The 22,623-nt window shown below is 55.5% G+C and overlaps 1 protein-coding gene across 4 annotated transcripts in view; it reads left to right on the top strand.

Annotated features, from left to right (window-relative positions):
• The first annotated feature begins 807 nt into the window (after positions 1–807).
• The window catches only part of NTRK3 (neurotrophic receptor tyrosine kinase 3), a 431,855-nt gene continuing 410,039 nt past the window's right edge, over positions 808–22,623 (top strand). For all 4 annotated transcript variants that reach the window (XM_060401597.1, XM_042235650.2, XM_060401599.1 and 1 more), the window contains exon 1: positions 808–1,630. In XM_060401597.1, coding sequence (XP_060257580.1) covers positions 1,383–1,630 — 248 coding nt within the window. In that variant the 5' untranslated portion in view covers positions 808–1,382. The remainder of the gene's footprint in view (positions 1,631–22,623) is intronic.

Below are 22,623 nucleotides of genomic sequence, written 5' to 3'. Positions count from 1 at the left end.
GTCCAAGGACGCAAATCCCGCCGCCAAGAAGGCGCAGGGGGCGCGGGGGCACCTACCCAACCGTGTCCCGCAGTCCCCTCCCAGCCGATCCTAGCTCCCGGAGTCTAGATTACGGAAACGAGTGTCGCGTAGACCGAGGACCGCGCGTTCGTGGCGCGGGTCCCCGGCCCTGGGCGCCTCTCTGGGGTTCCTGTGCACCCTCGCACTCCCGATCGCCGTCTCCGAGCCTGTGCCCCTCCCCAACCCCAGCCGGGCTCGGGAGCGCTCCCCGGTCACCTCGGCCGCGTTCATTTCACTTCCTTTCGCGGTCCGGATTGCAGCAAAACCGGGCAGCGCGAGGGCCAAAAAGTGGAAAGGAGAGCGCCTTTCCGCGTCGCGCCGCCGGCTCGCCAAGTCCCCCTCCCCAGTCCAGACCCTCGCAATCCCAACTGCAACTTTTTCCCTTCCGTCTGGCTTTTCCCTGGGTTGCGGCGAGCGGGCGCCGGGCCGCTAGGCGTGGAGCGGGCGGTCGCGCGGCTGCGGGTGGCGGTGCGGGCGAGCGCCGGGAGCTGGCGAGTGGGTGGGTGGGTGGGTGGGGAGGAGGGGAGAGGACGGGCGGGGAGAGAGAGGGAGAGGGGTGTGGGGAGGGGGGTGGGAGAGGGAGGGAGGGGGAGATTCCGCTCTCTTGCCGCTCCCAGCCGGGGCGAGGGGGGGGGGGTGCGGGGGGGAGGAGGCCGCGAGGAGGGAGGGGAGAGGAGGAGGGAGGGGGAGAGAGGGAGGGGGCCGAGGAAGACGCTCCGATAACCCGTGCGTTTCGTAAGGCTCGGAGCACTTGTGCATTTCTGCAGGCGCGCGGCGAGCCATTCGCGGCGGCTGCTGCGGCTCCGGCTGCATCCTCTCCTCCTCCCGGCGCCGGGTGTGTGGATGTGTGTGTGTGTGAGTGTGTGTATTTTGCAGGTGTGTCCGTTTTAATTCTGCCCAGTAGGTGGGACTTGGTGACTTTCGCACCATATTTTCCTTTTGCTTTTTTTTTTTTTTTTTTTGCCTCCCCACCGTCTGTTGCCACCCTGCAAAGTCTCGGAGTCGGAGAGCAGTCGGCTCGCGCTTCCCGAGCCCCCGGACCCGGCGAGCCGGCGAGCGCCGAGCCGGCCACCATGCCAGGCAGACCGCGCCACTAGGCGCTCCCCGCGGCTCCCACCCAGCGGCGGCGGCGGCGGCGGCCGCGATGGTTTCAGACGCTGAAGGATTTTGCATCTGATCGCACGGCGTTTCAAAGGCAGAGGCCCCCTCCCCCTTCCCCCCTCCCTCGCTGTCTTTGTTTCCTTCCCCCCCCAGCTCTCCCCACTCCCCCACCCCACCCCCTCTCCTCTCCTCCTCCTCTTTTTTAGAAGCAGCGATCGGAGATGGATGTCTCTCTTTGCCCAGCCAAGTGTAGTTTCTGGCGGATTTTCTTGCTGGGAAGCGTCTGGCTGGACTATGTGGGCTCCGTGTTGGCTTGCCCTGCAAATTGTGTCTGCAGCAAGACTGAGATCAATTGCCGGCGGCCGGACGATGGGAACCTCTTCCCGCTCCTGGAAGGGCAGGATTCAGGGAACAGCAATGGGAACGCCAGCATCAACATCACGGACATCTCAAGGAATATCACTTCCATGTAAGTCAGGCGGCCGCTCCCCAGCCCCGCCGCCTCTCCCCTCGCTCCGCGTCTCGCTCTCGCCCGCCGGCCCGCAGCCGGGAGCCGGCCCTCCGCCCGCCCCAGCTCGCCGCTGCCCGCCTCCCGCCCGGCGCGCGTTAGGCTCGCTCTGGCTCGGGAGATGCTCGCGGGCTGCGTATTCCAGGTGACTCCGGCCTTGGCGAGGCGTGATCTGGCGATGCGTGTGTGTGTGTGTGTGTGTGTGTGTGTGTGTGTGTGTGTGCGCGCGCGCGCGCGCGTGTGTGTAAGCCTCTCCCCCGAGAGGACCCCAGCGGCCGGGGCACGCGGGACCCGGCTCCCGCCCCCGCCCCCCACCCGCTGCGGCTCGTTTCGAGGGTGTGAATCGGGTTCTTGGCCCCGCACTAAATAGCAACAGTTTGGCCACGCTCAAGTGGAATAAAGTAGACGAGGTTCGATTCCCTGGCAGCCGCGCCGGGCAGCGACAGTGGCGGCGGCGGCAGCGCTTAGCCGGGAGGAAAGGTGACAGAGACTGCTCTCGATCCAGCCGAGAGGTTTAACTCTTTCCGTTTGGAAACCTCAAAACACGCCGTCAAGTAAACAAGTTGGAAGCTGGCTGCTCTCTGGGAGACTTTGGACCTGTCGAGGCAGCCATGGACGCCTACCCCTTCCTCTTCCCTCTCGCCCGCCCTCTCCCACCCCATTTTGGGCATTTCCGAGACAGCCACCCCCCACCCCCTGATTCCCACCCTCATCTGCATCTCGGCGCCTACAGATCCCGTTTCTCTTTGAGCTTTGATAACTGTTCCAGTAATTCCGAGTCAGGCTGCTGAAGGGAGGAGGGAAGGCTTGCGTGTTTGGGAGATGGGGCTTCTTCTGTGATCGTTTATTCGAAAAAATGGAACTCCCATTGGCATTTGCTTGGTTCTGCCCCATCTGAGTGAGACCTATGGTGGCCTGCTCTGTTTTTTGGGGCGGAGGTGGCATTTTTCTTTGGCAGGGGTGGGGGTCAGACCCCAGGGCGGAGAGAGGGAGCCTGCCAGATTCTCTACCACTGACCTCAGCCAGGTGAACACCCCCCCGCCCCAATCCTACCATCCAGAGAAGGGTGTGGAGGGCATAGGGAGGGTTCAGGAGATAGCTCTCACCTGTCTCCCCACAACAAGGCCCCCAATCTTTGGAGACCCCCAAAGTGGGTGGGATGCTGAGAAGGGTTGACACTGAAGTGCCGGCTGGCATCTGAGGAAGGCATTGGGCGGATTCGGCTGTGGGAACTGTTCTCCTAAGCATCAGACCTCCCGGTGCCTTGACCCTCAGTCCGATGGGGCTATAAAGCCGGGAGGAATTGCGGTCCTGCTCGCTCCCAAGCTCACTAGCCCTCTTGGCTTAATGGAGACTCCGCTCGTGTTCTTGCAGCTAACAGTTTGAGGGAAGTGTGCAGCTCAGGAGGTGCCCCCTGAATTCTGGCCCAGGAAACAAGCTTGGCCCATATCTAGCTTGGATCGTTCACCACCGCTGCCGCCCGCCCCCCCCCCCCCAACCCGCCCAACCTCACCACCTTCAACCCAGCTGGCCCTGGGGTGACAAAATAAACAGCCAAGGGTGGGGTGGAGGGGAGGGCAGGAGAAAACAGGATGGACCCAGCGCAGCCTCTCCCACCTGCAGGCCACAGCATCTCAGCCTCCCTAAGGATGCAGAGAGGAGGGTGGGAGTGAGATTGCCAGGGAAACTCTGCCTTGGAAGTACACTGTGGGGCGGGTGTGTGTGAGGGGGTGGGGTGAGGGATTTCAGGGGAGCCTAGCAGTGGGTTCAGAAGCTCAGGAGCTGGACCTGAGGATTTCCAGGGGATGGGGTGGGTCAAGAGCTGGAGAGATGGTGGCCTGGGTGCCCACTGTGGGTCTCTGGAAGCTGGTGAGCTTCACTCAGCCTGTTCTTTGCTCCAAGGATGTGTGTGTCTGTAGGAAGCCAGTGGGAGGCAGGGAGGGTCACAATCACGTAGGCTTTTCATGGCCACGCAGCAGTCCTCTGAAAAATGGTCCCTCTGAAAAAATGAAGCTTGGGGAGGCAGTTTGATAGGGAAGAGCTGGTTGATCTTTCCAGGCGGAGGGTCTAAGATGAGACTGCTGGAAAGGTCAGTGATGGGAAGGGAGGAAGTGGCTTCTTATCCCCTGTGCCACGGAAGGACCTAAAGGGCAACTGGGGGACAGGGAGCCGGGAGAAGATTGGGAGTCCCTCTGTGAGTGTCTCCATCCTTGTGTCAGGACTCAAACTCTTTACCTGGGAGTTGGGACTCCTTTCCTTGAAAACACCCCAACACCTCAGAGCCAGGCAACTGGATTCCCCCAGGAGCTGTGCTGAGTGGCAGGTGGGGGAAGGTCAGAGGTCACGGATGGGATGACCCTTCCTCACCCCATCTTCTCCCCAGTGCCCTGTTATATCCATGGCTGGTACTGACTGAACTGCGGAAGGGTCCAGCCTCCTGGCCTGGAGGCAGATGACCGTGGAGAGAAGGAGGGGAGGTCTGCCTGCCCTGGGAAGCAGATGTCACCCCTCCGTATCTTATCCCATGAGGGAGGCTCTGGCTGCCAAATGGCTTCTGGGGGCACACAGCCCCAAGCAGTGAGTCAGGCTTAGACCTCTGCAGGACTGAGGCCCCACCCCAAAGCCCAGGCCCCCCACTCTGCAGGGCTGTGCATGGAGGCTTGTGGGCAGACAGGAGCCCTCCAGGCAGAAGGGGGCCTTCCTTTAGCGGGACCTGGGAGGGGGGCTTCACTCCAAACCTGGGCTTTGCTGGAAAGGAATGTGTTCCTCAGATGTCTGATGGTATCAGAGATAAGGCATCAAAGGGGTACCCCAGCCCTCCACCAGCCTGAAGCCCTTAATGCTACTGTATGTCTGGGGGTGCAGCTTGGACAGGCTCTGGGGGCTAAGGAAGAGGCTGGGGCACATGCTGGAGTTCCAGCAGCCCTAGCTAAGGGAATCAGGGGTGACTGCCACCTAGCCGCCCTGGGGCTGTTCCTGGGGCTCTGGGATCCTGAGGTTTCTCCTTCAGGTGCTGAACTGATGACACCTGAGTTTTCAGAGGAACTAGAGGTTTCCTGTGATCTTCCTCTTTGGGCTGGCATGTGGGTTGGTTCCCACCTCCCTCGTGGGAGGCTGACTGAGGGTGCCTCTGATGGGGAGTTGGCAGCCCCACCAGTGTCAGGAGGAGATCAGATGCAAGGCCTCGAGGCAAACGTGTGAGTCTCACCTCTGTCCCTCCCCAAGTGCCCTCCCTTTTGGCCTCTTTCTGTTCAGAAGGCCAGTCCCTCGGTGGTTGAAGCTTCTGACACACAGTAACCTTACCTGGAAGGGTCCATGCGCAGCCGTGCCCAAGCCGGCTCTGACGTCACAAAGGCAGAAGGGTGGTGGCGGGCAGCGGGGCTGTCTGGGCGTCTGGAGACCAAGCCTGCCTGGGGCTGGGTTGGAACCATGCATCCTCGGGCTGTTGGAAATACCAGCGGGGGGAAGACAGCATCTCTGGGCTGGGTGTTCGGTGGCTTGAGAAGAACGTGGGCTCTTGGCTGGGGCCCTGCGCCACCAGCAGGGCCCCTGGCATTTCCAGGGCTCTGGTCCCTTCATTTCCCCTGTCCCCCCGGAAGGCCCTCCCCTGTCTGGGTCAGGGTCATCGGGGGCCTCGCTTGCTGCAGCACTGACTCCTTGATTCTGTCTTTCTGAGGGTCATGGGCAGAGCCTGCCTTGACAGTTACCAGCAAGAGCCGGACTGCAGGCAGCGGTGGGAGCCAGGCCCCAAGAACGTCATGGGGCTCAGTCAGGAGCCCCCAAACTGAGGCTAGGCCTGAGGGAGGTAGACAGAGATGTGAAGGGGTTTGGGGGTGAGATTTAGAAGGGGGAGTGGGTATAGCCCTGGAGAGAAGCTGGGGACCGCAGACTGCAGAGGCCCCGAGCTTTTGTGTGGACGCCAGGCTGTGGAAGGGTGGTTCCAGGCCTTCCCTGGAGGACCCTCCCTGGAGCCAGAACCCTGAGCCCAGCTCAGTCTTCTGAGGAGCACCCTGGGGCCCAGGACATCCATCTTGCATCTCCAGGGGACCTAGCATGTGACAGTTTGGGATAAAACCAGCCCAGCCTGGTCCTAGCTTTGAGAGAGCTTGTTCTGGCCCCCGAGGGCTGAGCCTGGAACTCGTTGTCAGCTCAGCATCCTGCAAGTGCTGGACCACCCTCCTGTGTAGTGGGAGTGGAGCGCTGAGGCTGTGCAGGGGGAGGGGCCTGATGCCGCCGCCATTCTTGCCTCACTGGTCTCTGCCTGCTGCCCCCTCCTCTTTGACCCCCACCCCAGCTGGCCCTTTGCTGAGAGTATGGGTAACCTGTGGCTCTCCCTCAGGGTGGTCTTTGACCCCAGGCTCATGGCATCTCTGCTGCTGCCTGGGGTCCCCCATCTCGAGGGCTGCGTCCAGTGGCTTATCCTGGGACCACAGATGCCATTTCCAGCCTCCCTTTGGGGCATCCAGTTGGCCAGTGGAAGAGTAGGGTTAGAGAAAGGGATAGGACATGTGAGTCAACCCCCTAGATTGTTCCTTATCCTATGTGGACCATGATAGAAGACTGTAGCCTTTCTGAGCCTGGAAATTCAACTATGAATTGAGACCATGGGGCAGTGTCCTTTCCGGCTTGGACATATGCCATCCCAGAGCCCAAGGAGGCTCTGCTAGACCACTTCTAAGGGCACCACCCCCTGGGCTTGGTGTTGACCCCCATGATGCCACCCTGAGGAGGGCAGCAGGTGCCCCCTTGCTGGCCATTGGCTACTGGCCACTGTCTCCCCTTCCTTCCCCGTCCACCTCTGGTGGACTCTGGGCTCCCCAGTGTGGAGTCGACTGCCAAAACCAAGTGTCACGCTTAGCAAGAATGCACCGAGAGTCCTGTGAACTCTCACTGGAGGCCTCTCATGAGCCCCCTTCTGTACTGTGAGCTCAAGGCGGGGAGATAGCCCCTGCCAAGCTTCAGCTCCTTGCCCAAGCAGGGGCCTCTGCTGGATGTGAGAAGAAAACATTAGAACTTCTATTTCAAGTTATTCTTCTTGAGAAAAGGGAATATTTAATATTTAATGTATGGATGGAAGATGTATAAGCATATAATTTAGTAAATAGGCATGTTTGGAGGTTACGTGATGAAATTTTTATTGCTTAAGCATGCATAATTAGAAAAGCTCAGGGCCCACTGCTGGGATTGGAAGGGCCTGGGCCAGCATTAGGAGAGGTGGTCCTGAAGCCCCTGGCTCCCCTTCTTGGCTCTGTCCCAAGGGAGGGTTGATGGTTTGGCAGGGGGAGCAGCAGTGTGGGAGGAGGGGGCAGGCTGGCTGGCAGGGGGATCAGGATTCCTAGGGCCCCCTAGACCCGAGGCCAGGCCAGCGCTCAAAAGACAGTTTCCAGTAGCCCTCTGGGTCCTTCTCTTTGTCCCTTGTAGCAAATCCTTCACCTCCATGAATCCACCCTATTCATTTCTGTCTTGGTTTCCAGTTTCCAGTTGTTCCATTTATTTCTGCCACAGCTCCTTGAAGAAGCAGGAATTATTAGCCCTATTGTCTTGATTTACCAAACAAAATGAAGGGGAGAACTTGAGCGTCTCACAGAAGGAAAGATCTGGAAGAGTCTTGAGCCCCCCGCTCCCCACTCCCCCACCCCTGCCCCCAACCATGCTCCCTTCATGGCCTCTCTGGCTCCCGAGTCAGGCAGATCGTTTTTTATCCAGAAAGTTCCTTTTCTGCCTAGGGGCAGCATTAAGGCAGCAGCCCATCTGGGAGGGCCTTGTGAAGGGCGGCTGAGTGTCCTGGCAGCTGGGTCTAAGTGTGGCCTGAGCAGAGGCTGGACTTGGGCCCCCAGCTCTATCAATGACCCACTGAGCCCTCAGCTCAGGTCGTCCGTCATCCCTTGAGCCTTGCTGGCCTCCACTTTGAGAAAAACAAACACTCCAGGGCGGGGCATGCCGGCAGCCCCTCTTTGATGGATTGGCTCATCAGGCCATCAGGGATGAAGGCTCCAGAAGCCCAACGCCCAGTGGAACCCCCATGAGGATCCTCACATTTCTGCCTACCCGCTGAGGGCAGGGCTCCCTGGAATTGAGAGCTGGAAGGGATCTCGTGAATCAGCTTCTCCCTTACGTTCCCCGCGAGGGTCCCAGGAGAGGCACAGAGAGGGGCAGGGAGTTGTGGGCCCTCGGGCTGCTGGAGGACGTGCCTGCCCAGGTGCCAGCCCATCTTCTCCCACTCAGCTCTGGCACCCTCTCTGGGCACTCTGTCAAAGCCAGAGCCTCGCCCACGACTGTGTCTCCCTCTGGGGCGATGATTCCAAATCCAGGGTCCCCAGAGGCAGCAACTATGCAAGGCTGGCAGCCCCAGGCTCTTCGCAGCCTGCAGCCCATGCCAATTAGAACCGCGTTCTGTGAGGCCTCTGCTGAGCTCTATTTACATAGAGGGCTCCAGGATCTGTGGGCGCAGTGGGCCTGGAGCCTGTCCTTTCTGACCTCCCCTTTGCCCCTGTCCTCGTATCTGACTTGTCCCATCGAAAGTGTGCCCCATTTGGGTGGTGGAAGATTCAGGATTCTCTCCCCAGACAGAATCATCCAGTAGGGAGTAGAAGCTGGCAGCTGGTTTCCCCATCAGCTCCCTGAGACCTGGCCTTTTCCTAGCTCTGGACAAACCCCTTCCCTTCTCTGGGCCTCAGTTGCCTTCTCTCTGAGATGAGGATAATACTTACGACTACCTTTATAGCAGCACTCTGAGAGTCAGTGGCCTGTGTCATGCCAGGTAAGGAGAAAGATACTAGTGGTAACTCATGACAGCACCTACTATGTTCCAGACACTATTCCAAACACTTCTGAGGCAATAAATACCCCATCATGGCCTCACACCAACTCTCTGAGATGAGCACTATTGTGAATCCCATTTTACAGCTGGGAAAAATGAGTCCAGAGTTGGCATGTGACCTGCTTCCTTTCACACAGCCAGTCAGTGGCAAAGGAGTCTGACATTCAGTGTTGCCTGTGCTCTTCGGCAGTACTCTTTATGCATGTGAATATAGACAGCTACACACATGCATTCATGAATCTATGACCATCCAGATAGATTAATCATGAAATAAAAGGTTTTTTAAAATGACTTTATGAAGGTTTAGGAGGATCCCTAACTCCCCTGGCTGGGCTTGCAGAGGAAGGCCAATGGCAGAGTGGTGGGTCTGGTGTTGGCCAGTCTGCTGCGGCCACGCTGACACAGACGGGAGGTGTTGATGGGGGAGACTTGGGGTCCTCCTGTCCTGTTCCCGACAGCAGCCTCCCCGAGGCTGTGTCTCAGCCAAGCCCTCACCCCAGACCTCCTTGGCTACCCCCTGGTGTCCCGGTTTCTGAGGTCAGGTCAATTCTCCCAGGAGACCAGGTGCCAGCTGAGACTGGCGGAGATTCAGGAAGCTGGCCACTGGGTCCCTGCCAGCTCCACTCTGGGCTGAGACACGGTCAGCAGGACTGTGTCCCCGATTGCCCACGGCCAGAGACAGCCTGGATGGAAGAGCGGAGGGCGGGGCGGCTTCTCCCAGTTCAAGTTTCGAGTTCCTAAGGCTGCCACTGGATGCGGAGCACAAGGGGATGTCTGGTGTCTCCATCTCGAGCTAGAAGCTGATGTTTAGAGCGTCTTCCTGGAGAGTGAATTCTAATTCTTCCTGATGTTTCTGATGCCTCCTCCTCAAATGAGCAGCCTTTGCCTCCCTCTACCCTTTCTCCTCCTGGAGAAGGAAATGGCCAACCCACTCCAGTATTCTTGCCTGGAGAATCCCATGGACAGAGGCGGCTTCGCGGGCTACGCTCCCTGGGGTAGTCGGACAGGGCTGAGCGACTCACACACACACACACACACACACACACACACACACCCTTACTCTTGCCCTGTGTCTCAGTCCCCCTTGCTCAGGGGGAGAGCTGGGGGTCCCAGCCAACTGCTGAGACTGCAGGGCAGGAATCTGTGGAAACACCCCATTTTGCTGCTGCTAGGCTTGAAGAGTTCACCACATCTGGGAGTCCCTCAGTTTCCCTTCTGGGAGCTGGGATCGCCTCTAGAAACTGGAGCCTGTCTCCCTCTCGGGGTCACTGCCAGGTCAGGGCGATCGCATGCACACTCCATAGGCTCCAAGCGCTAGGGCGCCATGTTGGTTGTTTCCATTTCTAGATGTCCGGGAGTGTTTTTGAATTATGAAAAAAGATCAAGACTTTGAACCATAAATCATCTGACCTGGAAAGAGGCTCAGGAACAATTAGGGCCAAACCCCGTTTTACAGAGCGGGAACCTGAGGCTCCAGAGAAATGAATAGACTGGACTCAGTCACCCAGCCAGTTCCTAGCACAGCGAGACCAGAACGTGCAAGGCCGCCTCCCCAGCTGGTGAGGCTCTCGTCCTCCCGCCCTCTGCCAGCATCTGCTCTGGGGCTGAGGGATCTAGGCTCTTCCAGAGGCAGGGAAAGGAGCCCTTAGACTCCTGCAAAGAGAGAGGGGATGAAGGGAGCAGTCTTAGACTCGCAGTCCTAATCTGGGCTGCCTCCCACGGTAAAACGGGCTGTGTGCGCGCATCGGGGGCGTCTTTGCGCACGCACAACTGCGTCTCTTCCGTGTTCTCTGCACATCACGACTGAGGTCCCCGTAAACAAGCCTTAACGCCTTTGGCTTCCTGCCTGCCGAGATCGTCTGCGTCTAGGCTCCCAGTGGCCACCAGAGGGCAGTGCTGCGCACGAGACGATCCACGGCTGCCTTTGCCGGGAGCTGGGGTTGCAGCTCTCTAGTCCGGCGAGATGCTCACTGGCTGGCCTGGCTTGCAGAGCCTTTCTTGAGCAGGGAGGTCGGTCTCTCCCCTAGGCGGGGCCTCCCTCAGCAGAGCTTGTCCTGCCTGCATCATATCTGCAGCCCAGGCACGTGAGTCTCCTGGACCTGAGCTTCCCCCGGGAGGCGGCTGGGAGAGTGCCCTGGGTGAAGGATGTCCGCTGGAGCGCCCTCCTTCCCTCCAAGTCTGTCTGAGCAGCAGCAGGAGGGGTCAATGCATCTGCTCAGGGGTAATGGAGATGAATGAACGGGACATGGTTCCTGCCCAGGAAGATCAGTCCTGATGGGGACACAGAGAGGCTGACAGACGGCTACGATATGGGGTTAGTGTCATGGGAGAAGGGAGCCTTATGACCTCCAAGGCATCTCTCCCCTTTCTCTCCCTGCACCCCTCCCCTGCGCGGTCCCACTCCTTAGCGCTCAAATTACTTACACACCGAGTAACTGCTCAGAAGTACAAGGCCCTGATATTTACCAGACGTGAGAGCTTGGTGCTGTCTCTCAACCTCTCTAGACCATCACTGTTCTCAGAGACACCCATCTACATTGATGGGCATCAATGTGCTTTGCAAACCGGGGTCCTGGGCCCTCGCTGGACTGGCTTGTTGTCGTTGTTCAGTTGCTAAGTCGTGTCTGACTCTGCGACTCCATGGACCGTAGCCCATCAAGCTCCTCAGTCCATGGGATTTCCCAGGCAAGAATACTGGGTGGGTTGCCATTTCCTTCTCCACGGATCTTCCCAGATCAGGAATCAAACCCATGTCTCTTCATTGGCAGGTAATTCTTTACCGCTGAGCCACTGGGGCCTATTTCTGTTCTGTGCATGCCTTGGGCTCTTTTCTGCCTGTTCCAGGCAGTCTCATATCTGAGCAGGTGCTGTCTTGCTCTGTGCACTAGTTGGCTGGTGAAGGAGCTTTGTCCCACAGTTACCAGTTTTGGAGACCGGATCTCCCACTTTTGTGGTGGAGCCTGGGCCCATGGGCTGGGGCCTGCAGCTCTGCCCTGAGGGCCATCTCCTGGCTACTGGACCCCAGGCTGCAGGTAGGACCCTCTCTGTTGTGGTCAGTCTTTCCCCGTCTGCTTATTTCTGATACTTTTTAATTGAGGCTGATCCTCTGAAGAGCAGGGATGAAGATAACATTTATGGCTGTCTTGGGTGGGAGAGCATTTGCCTGTATAACGTTGCTTATGAGCGGCACCTGCTAAATGAAGCTTGCGTTCGCAACCCTGGCTCTTCCCAACTGTGTGACCCTGGGCTGGCTACTTTTTTGATTACAGTTTCCTCACCGGAAATAACACTGATAAGATTTTGATGAGAATGTGCACGCGCATGTGCGAGTGTGTGCAGAACTCTTAATGCTGGTCTCTCATTTTCTTCTTCTCATTACCATTCTCCAGAACGTCACCCTACAGGCGTGGATACTTTTAATGACCGTCATCTGCTCTTCCTGAGTCCAGTCTCCCCTCCTCCCAGCCCATCCTACATACTGTACCAGATGCATGTTTTATTTATTTTTTTCTTAAAATTTTTTAAATTGGAGGATAATTGCTATACAATATTGTGGTGGTCCCTACCATCCACCAGCATGAATCAGTCATCATATATATATATAATATATATATATCTCCCCTCCCTCTTGCTCTTCTCTTCCCCCACTCCATCCCTCTAGGTCGTCACAGAGCGGGCTGGGCTCCCTGTACTCTACAGCAGCTTCCTACTAGTCATCTGTTTTACGCACGATAGTGTATATATGGCAACGCTACTTTCTCAGTTTGTCCTGCCCTGAGTTAATCTTTTAAACCTAGGTCTCCCGTTAGAACAATTCCTGGGCCCTGAGATTTTCAATGGCTCCTTTGCCTGAAAGGCAACTCAGTGTCATAGGAAGAGTAGCAGCTTCTTTGGCCAGATCGCCTTCAGTTTACATCCTGGCGCTGCGGCTGCTGCTGCTGCGTGAGCTTAGGCAGGTTACCTAACCTTTCTGAGCCTCCATCTTTTCATCTGAAAATTTAGGCTTCCTAGATGCTCCTTCCTAGAGCAGCTGATTAAATGATGTTGCAGTAGGTGCCTGGGATCTGGTGGATACACAGAGGCCAAACTGGCAAATACACAAGTCAAGTCTCTCAGAGGTGAAGGGCAGGGGTATTTCTGGGTCCGTGAAAAGTGGGAATAGAGAGGAGCTTGGACCTGGGCCAGAGTATAGGGAGGCAGCAGAATGATCAAGGTGGCATGTAGTTGGGAAAGTGGCAGGGTGGCTGAGGCACGCGTCGGCTCAAAAGCAGGGAGACCGTTATGGTTGCTACTGATAACATCAGTTGGGAAACCAAGTGGCAGGGCCTGCTTGCCCCACTCCTCAGCCGCGGAAGTTTAGGTGCCAGGAACCTCCATGCAGGGAAACTCAGGAGCGCCCAGTCCCTTGCAGCTGTTGTTCTGTGCGGTTTTGCAGCTCTTCTTGCCCAGGGTAGCTTCTGGCTCTCTGGATGATTCTCTTCCGATTATTGTAATTGACAAGGCTTGTCAGCTACAGACGGGGCTCCAGGACCAGCCCTGGGAGAAAGAATGTATAGTTCTATGAGAAAGGGGTGACTAGGAATCCGTCCCATTAAGAGCCTTCCATGCACATTCATTCCAGTTCTATGATCAGCCACAAGAGGGCACTAGACCACGATTTCTGCAGGGAGGGAGGCGCTATTCATCCGGCCCTAATATGCTCACCAGGTGGCTCAGGGGTAAAGAATCGGCCTTGGGTGGCAAAACCGATTCAATGGACATGAGTTTGAGCAAACGCCCAGAGATGGTGAAAGTCAAGGAAGCCTGTTGTGTTGCAGTCTATGGGGTTGCAAAGAGGTGGACCCGACTGAGCGACGGAACAGCAACAAATGATTGTGCCTTTGAACAAAACTGCTCATGGTTCCCTCCCAGCACCTCTGAGGAGCATAGCAAGCCAACTTGATTTAACCTGAACCCCCGACACCGAGTCTGGTGTCTCAAGGGAGGCCAAAGTGCGTAGTGAATGGTCGTGAAATTTGCTGTCAAACTTGGGTTCCAATCCTTGTCCTCCTTTTTGCTTGTTTTTTTTTTTTTGAAATTTGAATAAGTTAATTTCTAAGAGTCTCATTTTCTTCACTTGCAAAGTCAGGTGTTGCTGGGAGGTGTTCCTGTGAGAATTAAATTACATGATGTGTGTCAACTGTCTGGAGCATGTTGGATACTCCATGATGGACCATCTCTTTGTTTCTAGAAGAAGGGTGAAATTAGGGCACAGTGCAGGAGATGTTTATGGGATCCTGTTCGCCTTGAGGGAGAGCAATAGGGGGGTGGGTGGGTCATTTTACTCCCCAAGGAGCCCTCTATGGTTCCAGTTCATTAGGGGCAGCAGTGACACCAAGTGGCCAGAATGGAGAATAGCAATGTCTTCTGACCTGGCGGGGTGGCGGTGGTGGGCATCATTGGGCGGATGAGAACTCTGCATCAGGCATCAGAGGACCCATCAGTTGAATTTCTCTCCCTTTCCGATGCCAGCAGCTAGAGATGGTCCTCTGAGGACCGAGTGTGATGATGGCCATGGGCCATGTTTGCTGCTGGGTCGATGGCATGAGGCTATGCCTGCGGACCACACCTGTGTACCTGCCTGACTTCACTGTGGCCAGCCAATTCCAGCATCCAACAGCCAGACCCTCCTGGTGTTTTCCTTGGGTGTTGACTCTTCTTGAGATGCTTTCATCCTGGGTCTATCTGATTGGGCTCAGCGATGAGATGCAGGATCTCTGAGGCTCAGTGTGTTTATCTGGAAAGCAGGGTGGGGGCGGATGGTTGGTCTGGTTGATGGGGAGGGCTCGTCTAGCTTGGATTTGAGTGTCAGACATTATTTCATATCCTTTACTCAGTGTGTGTGCATTCATGTGTGTGTGTGCGCGTGCGCACGGGCATGTGTGTGTCTAGGGGTGTGGGATGACGTGGGAAGGATTTACTTTAGGCTTTCCTTGTGCAGAAACTCCAGCCCGGAGAAGGAAGGGGCTTCCCCCAATGGAGGCATGGCTCTGAGGCTGGAATTGGGGTGCCGCTGGCTCCTCATCTTTTGTAGCTTCTTTATTATCCACCTGAGATCCAGGAGGGAGCCTTGGCAGACATGCCAGGCTCAGGAAGTTATTTAATGTCAGCTTTGCTCCAGATTGTGTTTCTGACTCCTTGCCACCTCCTAAGTGGCAGTCATTTTAACAAATGTGGCGACAAGACACCAAGTGGGAAATAACATGAGGGATGCGGAGGGGGCAGGGGCGTGGGGGAGGGGCAGAATCCTAGTCCTTCGGCAGAAACCTTGTCTTGGAGGCCCTGGGAATGAGCGAGGGCTCCTGGAAGCCCCTGGCAGTGAAGGGGAGGGCGTGGAAAGAGGTGCCTGGCTTTCTGGAGTGTGTGGCCTGTGGCCCAAGTGTTCCCTGTTGCCTAGGAGCTTCCTGTGTCCTCTGGGGGAGTCTGGCTCCTGTCCCTGGGCGGGAGTTGAAGGGGGAGGCCTTGTGCTCTGTCTTCTCAAAGGACTGACTCCCAAGTGCATGACAGACCATCGACAGGGGCCTGGCGCTGGTGTGTTTCCCCTCACTGTGGAGACTGAGCTGTATCTGGCCCCAGGCCGTGGGGGCCCAGGTGTCTAGCAGCCCGCCTCACCTGCCCAGGCCTGGCCAGCCTCTGGCCTCTTGGGGAAGCATGGCGGAGGCACTGGCTGGGGTGGCAAGCCCAGGAGAGAAGGGGCCAACCCTTTTTGTCTCAGCCCCGGGCTCCAGCCATGAGCCAGGCATGGTGCTCAGCCTTGGGATGGGATCCTCAAACATAGAAGGCCGTGGCCCTTCTCTCTTGGAGTTCAGAGTCCAGTCAGGGTGGCAGCTCGGAGGGCTGTCTCAAGAGAAGCAGGGGAGAATTTTAGAAAACGTATTTAATGGAAAATTTGAAAGAAAAGCATAGAGATATGAAAATAGAGCTTCCCCAGGAGGAGAGGGGCCGGCTTTTTCTAAATGGAGATTTAAAAATTCTAGATGTACCTGCTTTCGAGTTCATCTGATTGGACACAGTGGCCCTGGCTGTGACCTTGACGCATCGTCCTGCTGTCTGTCCACAGAGGGCCCGTGGGATCGTAGGGGAAGCCGCAAACAGAAGTCAGGAGAGGAGAACTGTCTTTCTTCTCCTGTCACTTTCTGATTGTAAGAGACAGAGATTTGGGGGCCGGTGGTTTGGGGGCCGGTGGTTCACGGGGAAGGTGACCCTGGGGCACCCTGGGGGAGGGAGTGAGCTGGAGAGGGAGGAAGCCAAGAACATCGGGTTCCGGGAGGTGTCGCCGAGCCTCTCCCCAGGCACTCGCTCATTTCCTGATTTCTGCATTTATTCAGCATGTTTATTTGAGAGCCGCTGCTGGGCTGGCCCCTTTTGTGAGAGCTAGGAAAACGGCAGGCAGTGCTTGCTGGGCAGCTGGGTCTGTGTTCTCCTGTAGTTATAGGATGTGTAAGGTCAAGCCCCCTTTCCTTTCCTCCTGGAGTTGACCTTCGGGCTCTGGGGAAGGTGGGCTGGGGTGCCAAGTGTATGGCCAGGTCCCCTTGGGCCCCCAGGCTGAGTTCCTGGGAGAAGATTCCCTCAGAGGGTGATCGGGGGTGGGGGTGGGTCAGGTGATGGAGTGAGCGCCGGCAAGTGAAGACTGGTCCGGCACTGAGCCCAGCTTCCCTCTGGCAGCACCCAGTTGCCCCTCTGCCCAGCCCATCGGGGGCCTGCCCTTCTTCCTCTCAGCTCAGAGCCGTGCCCGGGCCTGGGGAAGCTGCAGTGGAAGAGGAATGACTTATCCCCTCCTGCAGGCGCCATGATCCAGGGTCGCGTCCTGTCTCCATGGAAACGGCTGCTCCACTCTTTCCTGCTCCCTGTCCTACCCCGGCTACTGGCAGGTGACTCACCTGTTTCCTGGACTCTGATCAGGAGTATTCTGACCTTGGAACTCCACCCTGTTATCTTCCCAGGTGCCTGCCCTCACCTGCCCAGGTGGGTCACTCAGCCAGCATCTTAGTCCCGCAGAGACTTCCTGGCACCCACGTGCCCTGGCTGGCATCAGGCTCCTGGACCTTTCCTCCCTGTGGGTGCAGAGGGCCATAACCAGCACCTCGCAGGGACTCCGGACAGGCTTGTCGAATGGGACGGGCTCGTTCCTGCTAGAATCTGTTGCAGACCCACTGCAGGTCCCAGCTTGTGGACTGTGTGTACACCTTGTTCTCAGGGCTCCCACACCTCTGCGGGCCCCGGCTTTGCCTTCAGCAGAGCAGCTGCTGGAGGAATCTTCTGGGGAAACTTGACTGATGACAGGGAGGGCAGGCACTGTGAGGTGACCAGGTCTCAGGTGCTGTTCTCAGGACAGTCTATTTTTTTTTTTTAATTTGTTTTTTAATTGAAGTATAGTTGAATCACAATGTTGTTTGGTTTCTGCTATAGAGCTGAGTGGCTCAGTTGCACACAGATATACATTCTTTTTATATATGGGATGGTGTAATTTTAACCCTGTTTCACTCTTAGCACAATCCAGTGAGGTAGGTTAGCATTAGCATCGTCATCTTATGGGTGGGGAAACTGAGGCACAGAGAGGCTATCGCACTTGTCCTGGGTCACGAGATCAGGAAGTGGCTAAGCTGAGGTTTGAATCTGCAGGTCTGCTCTGAAGCCCCTGCTCACACCCTCCGCCCCCCACCCACCTTGTGTGTCACAGACCCTCTCAGTTCCTGCCCGCCCACCCCTGCCGGTCCTGTGGCTTTAGTCCTAGACCCAGCCCCCTGCCCCCGCAGCTCCCACCACCCCTGGCCAGTAGGGCACAGCGAATTCTGCGGTGTTCTGTTTCTGACACTGGTGCCGGGAAGGAGGGTGGGCAGGAGGGGCCCTGGGACCCAGTGGAGCTTGGCGTCCTTGAGTTCCGTGGGAGCAAGTGTCTTGGCCGCATCCTGAGAACGAGGCAAGGCAGTGTGGTCTGCGTGGTCTATCCCATCATGGCTGTGGACTCAGTGGGTGAGTCTGGCGAGGCACTGGCTGCCTCTGAGCCTGCGTTTCCTTACATTTCATCCTGGGGGCTTGACCGGGTGACTTCTAATTCCTCTTCCGGCTTTGACCTCTCATACTTCTAACGCGGAGGTTGTGGACAGGGTGGAAGGTTAGGGAGCGCAGAGGCTGCAGGAGGATGTCTCTGGGCTGGACCCTGTGGGGAGGAGGGGTGTGGGGTCAGACCCTGGGGGTCCTCACGCTTCTGCGTGCACCTGGGGCTAAAGCCCCGGCTACCGGACCCCAGCCCAGAGTGTCTGATTCCGCTGTGAGGATTTGCGATGGGGCCGGAGGAGGCCATGTCTCGTCAGCGCCCAGGTGAGGCAGACGCTGCTGGCCCAGGGACCACACTTCCAGAACGACTGTCACACTGGCAGCTTTCAAACTGTGTTCTCCGAAGTGAGGTCAGAGCTGCTGTGGTTTTCCGTGGAAGGCGTTTATGATGTTTGTGAGCCTGCTTAGTGGCGTCTGACTCTGCGATGCTATGGACTGTAGCCTGCCGGGGTCCTCTGTTCATGGGATTTCACAGACAAGAATCCTAGAGTGCGGTGCCACTTCCTTCTCCGGGGGACCTTCCCAACCCAGGGATCAAACTTTCATCTCCTGCATTGGCGGGCAGGTTCTTTACCACTACGTCACATGGGAAGCCCTTTATAAAGTTTGCTGGGCTACAAAGTGTTTGAATATCTTATTGCTGAAGAACACTACCCGCTCCTAAGCGCGTTCTGAGGGTGCTCCTCGGGTGCTGGGTTCTCTTTCCATTTCCCTTTTGTCTCTTCTCTCTGCACTCCCCCCAAATGAAGCTTGGCTCCGTCCTGACCTTGGCCCCACTCACCTTTACCCAGCGGGGCTGGGCTCGACTGAACATGCTCTGACCTATGTCATCTGATACGCAATTGAGAAATGAAAGAACGGCTGTGTTTTGGAATGCCTCCCAGGCTCAAAGTTGACTTTAAAAAACTGTTTGGGTGGCAGGGAAGTAATTCGGTGACTGCAGCTCAGGAACCTCAGTCGGGCCCTAGTTGCTCCCGGGGTGAAGTTGAGCCTTCGGTGTTCGTGTTCAGGATCTTGTGGCCTCAGGACCTCTCTGACTTACCTGCCATTCTTCCCCTATGAGAACCATCTGCCCCAGCCAGACTCATCAACTGGGCAGCCCTGAACGCCCCTGCTCGCTTCCCACTCTGTCTTCTGCTCGGGCCACTGCCCTTGCCCAGAAGCCCTCTGGCCTGCATTCTGTCCCCCCAAGCGCTGCCTGTCACTGGCCCCATCCTTGAGATAGTCTTCGTTGTCCAGACTTGTGTTTACTGATTGCTCTATCTTTTCAGCCTCTGAGGCACACAGTAGGTTGAGGCGGCTGGTTTTGAGCCCTTGCTCTGGGCCAGGCAATGTATGCAGTGTCTCATTTAATCCACACCATCCTATGAATGGTTTGCCACTGCAGGAGACACAAGAGACGCAGGTTCCATCCCTGGGTCCAGAAGATCCCCTGGAGGAGGGCATGGCAACCCACTCCAGTATTCTTGCCTGGAGAATCCCATGGAGCGAGGAGCCTGGTGGGCTACAGTCCACGGGGTCACAAAGGGTCAGATCTGGCTGAACGACTGACATGCACGTCACGTGAGGAGAGAACTGCCCTGATTTCACAAACGAGGAGACTGAGGCTGAAAGATGCAAGAGCTTGAGCAAGACCATAGCTGTTCCTGGCAGAGTTAGGACTCAAACCCAGGCTGACTTCAGAGGCCATGGTTCCGTGTTCATTGCAAACCAATTGGGAACCAGCTCACCATGTCTTCAGGAGGGAAAGGATGAGGAGCCATGTGTACCTTAGGCTAGAATCTTGCATAGCATTTTGCATTGAAAACCTTGTTCTCTATATAATAACCTGGCTAAACTTAAAAAAAAAAAGTTGCAGAATGACATACCATATATGTAAAATATTCAATATTCCGTGATAAACCATAATGGAAGAGAAGAGAAAAAAATGTATATATGTATAACTGAATCTCTTTGCTGTATAGCAGTAATTAACACAGTGTTGTAAATCAACTATACTTCAATTTAAAGACACTGCAATGACCAATATAATGTATTGTTTATACACAAAGATATGTAATAAAAATATAAGACCATGGGCTGAATACAGAGCGATTTCATGAGAGGCTTGTCTCTAGGAAGAGAAGGGGAAATGAAGGGTAAACACAGGACTCTTAACTTCCTCTGTGATGTGTTCCTTCTGTTTTCGAGACCTTCACATCTGACGAAGTGGTAATACGTGTTAATTCCAGGTAATGAATAAATAAGGTGTTTAATGTATAATCCTTTGTTTTTTTCTCTATTAAGATGACACTTGAAAGGCTTCAAGCAATAAAAAGATGACCACACCCACCAGATTTGTAGCTTAAAATAGAACCGACGTGAAGCCTCTCTTCTCGATTTGCCAATGGCCGTAGCCTTTTGTGTCCTTTCCGTGTTTGTGCTCTGAGTCTTTTCATTTTATGACATCAGTCATAATGCATTAGAGCCTGATGAGCCCGCTTTAACTTAATTATCTCTTTAAAGACCTTACCTCCATAGAGAGTCACATTTGGAAGTACTGGGGCTTAAGAGTTGAGCTTATGAATTTTGGGGGATACATGTCAGCTTAGAACAACCATGTGTGTGTGTTAGTTGCTGAGTCGTGTCCGACTCTTTTTCTGACCCCCATGGACAGTGGAGCCTGCCAGGCTCCTCTGCCCATGGGATTCTGCAGGCAAGAATGCTAGAGTGGGTTGCCACTCCCTTCTCCAGGGATTTTTGCAACCCAGGGAATAAAACCAGGGTCTCCTGCATTGCAGGCAAATTCTTTACCATCTAAGCCACAGGGAAGCCCTAAAACAGCCAGCCAGACAATTTGCATGTCTGCTGAAAGGAAACAGAGTCTTAGGCTTCTTGAGCGCAGAGAAGCTGAATCGTCCTCATTTTTTGGTGCCTCTGGCTGCTCATGCTTTCCACATACCTGCTTGTTTGCCCTTGTGAGCCAAGGAGCCCTGTGGGGGAGGTTGTGCCTTCACAGGAGCAACAAAGGGGCAAAGGGAGCCAGAACAGAGGAGCCTGGGGGGCTGCAGCCCATGGGGTCGCGCAGAGTCGGACACGACTGATGCGACTCAGCAGCAGCAGCAGCAGCAGAGTATGAAAAGGGCCCCCGAGGACAGCTCTCTGGTGGTCTGATGTTTAGCAGATTGCAGGTGGAAATCGGAAAACAGCCCATAGCAAATGCACTGTGCACCGTCTCTCTTATGAATCAGCTAATTTAATTATTTCAGCAATTACTGGTGAGTACCTGATTTGTGTCACCACCAAGTTAGACACCCGCTCCCCCCACCGAAAGTCTCCGTGGGCTGGGACCGCAGCGTGTCTGGTTAGCAGAAAGGAAGAGCTTCCTCGAAGTGGGGCTATGAAATTGCTCTCCTTTTTGCTGTTATTGCTGTTCAGTTGTTGTGTCTGACCCCTTGTGACCCCATGGACTACCCGGAGTTTGCTCAAACTCATGTCCGTTGAGTCCGTGATCCTATCTTTTCTTGGGGCGGGCAAGTAAGTAGGATTCTCTGATATCTACCATTTCATCATGAAAATTTTTGAGTCTATAGAAAAGCTGAAAATTTTTACAGTGGACAGCCACATACCCACCCTCTGGAGTCTGCGATTAATATTTCACTTACTTGCTCTGTTACAAGATCTCTCCTTCCCTTAGTCCTTCCAGCCACTGATTTCCACCCTAGTTTCCTGATGCACCTCAGGGGAAACTGTAGATGTTAGTACACTATACTCTCCCCGAACACGTGCGTGCAGGTACCATTTCACTAGGTTTTAGCATTTGTTTTCACTGCAGGTAGTATTCTAGTCAATGGAATGTGTGAACTGCAAGTGTTTGTTCTGTGTTTTGACAAATGTATACACCTGTGGACCCCAAACCCGGAAGACCTCGGTGATTACCCTTCATCCAGAAAGTGCCCCCCATACCCCTCCCTAGTCTCTGCCCCCATCTCCCTAGAGGTGGCCACAGTTCTGATATTTTCCCACCATAAATTGCTTTTATCTGAGTTACAGCTTCATATAAATGGAAATGCACAGTATGTATTTAGCAACATGTTTTTGAGGTTCATTCATGCTGTGGACAACAGCAGGCTGTTCTTGTCTATTGCTGAGTAGTATTCCATGGAATACCCGAGTTTGTTTAGTCTCCTAGTTGTTGGAACCCTGACTGTTCCCAATTTTGGACTATCATGGGTAAATCCGCTCTGAACATTCGAGCACAAGGCTTTTTGTGAACAAACACTTTCATCTCTCTTGGGTCTGTCCCCAGGAGTAGAATTTCTGGATTGGATGATATTTAACTTTCGAAGACACTGCCAGATCTTTTGCCAGAGTCGTTGCACCCGTCTACACAATGGGGCTGCTTTTGATGAATCTGGGTTAGGATAGACACACGTACATGACTCATGGAAACGGGTGCCATTGTAGCTTTGTCTTGCAGATGAGGAAGTTGAGGGGCACGGGGTGGCAAGGACACCCCGCTGGTAAGGGGCAGGGCTGGGAGCCTGTCTGACTCAGAGCCCCTAGGGTGTCTGGGTGACATGCTGCTGCTCCCAGGAGCAGGGCTGAAGCAGGCAGAAAAAGCAGGGTGCTCTCCTTGGGAGCACCTTCTGGTATCCACAGCCCAAGGACGGTCCTGGTTCTTGCAGAGCGCCTGTGTTCTCTCTGACACCGTGGAAGCCAGGGCCGGGCAGGCATGTGGTGCTCTCTGGCCTGGGGTTGGCCTCTTTCCTTCGTGTTCCCCATCTCCCTAGTCGTTTGCCCCACTCAGTTCCCTGGGCTGGGTCCTGTGTGCCGTGGACAGATGAAGGCCAGACAGCAGCCCTGGTTCTGCATTTCCCCCCTGACGTGATGTAACCAGGGGACTTTCCTTGGTGGTCCAGTGGGTAAATATGCGCTTCCACTACATGGCTTCATGGGGAACATGGGTTCAATCTCTGGTCAGGGAACTAGGATCCTGCATGCCACGCAGCGCCACCCCCCCCCCAAAAAAAAACCCCCAAACCAAAGTCATTCCAAA

The sequence above is a fragment of the Ovis aries genome, chromosome 18 (assembly GCF_016772045.2).
Source record: "Ovis aries strain OAR_USU_Benz2616 breed Rambouillet chromosome 18, ARS-UI_Ramb_v3.0, whole genome shotgun sequence".
In the NCBI taxonomy this organism is placed as follows: Eukaryota; Metazoa; Chordata; class Mammalia; order Artiodactyla; family Bovidae; genus Ovis; species Ovis aries.
This window is presented reverse-complemented; position numbering and strand designations above follow the sequence as displayed.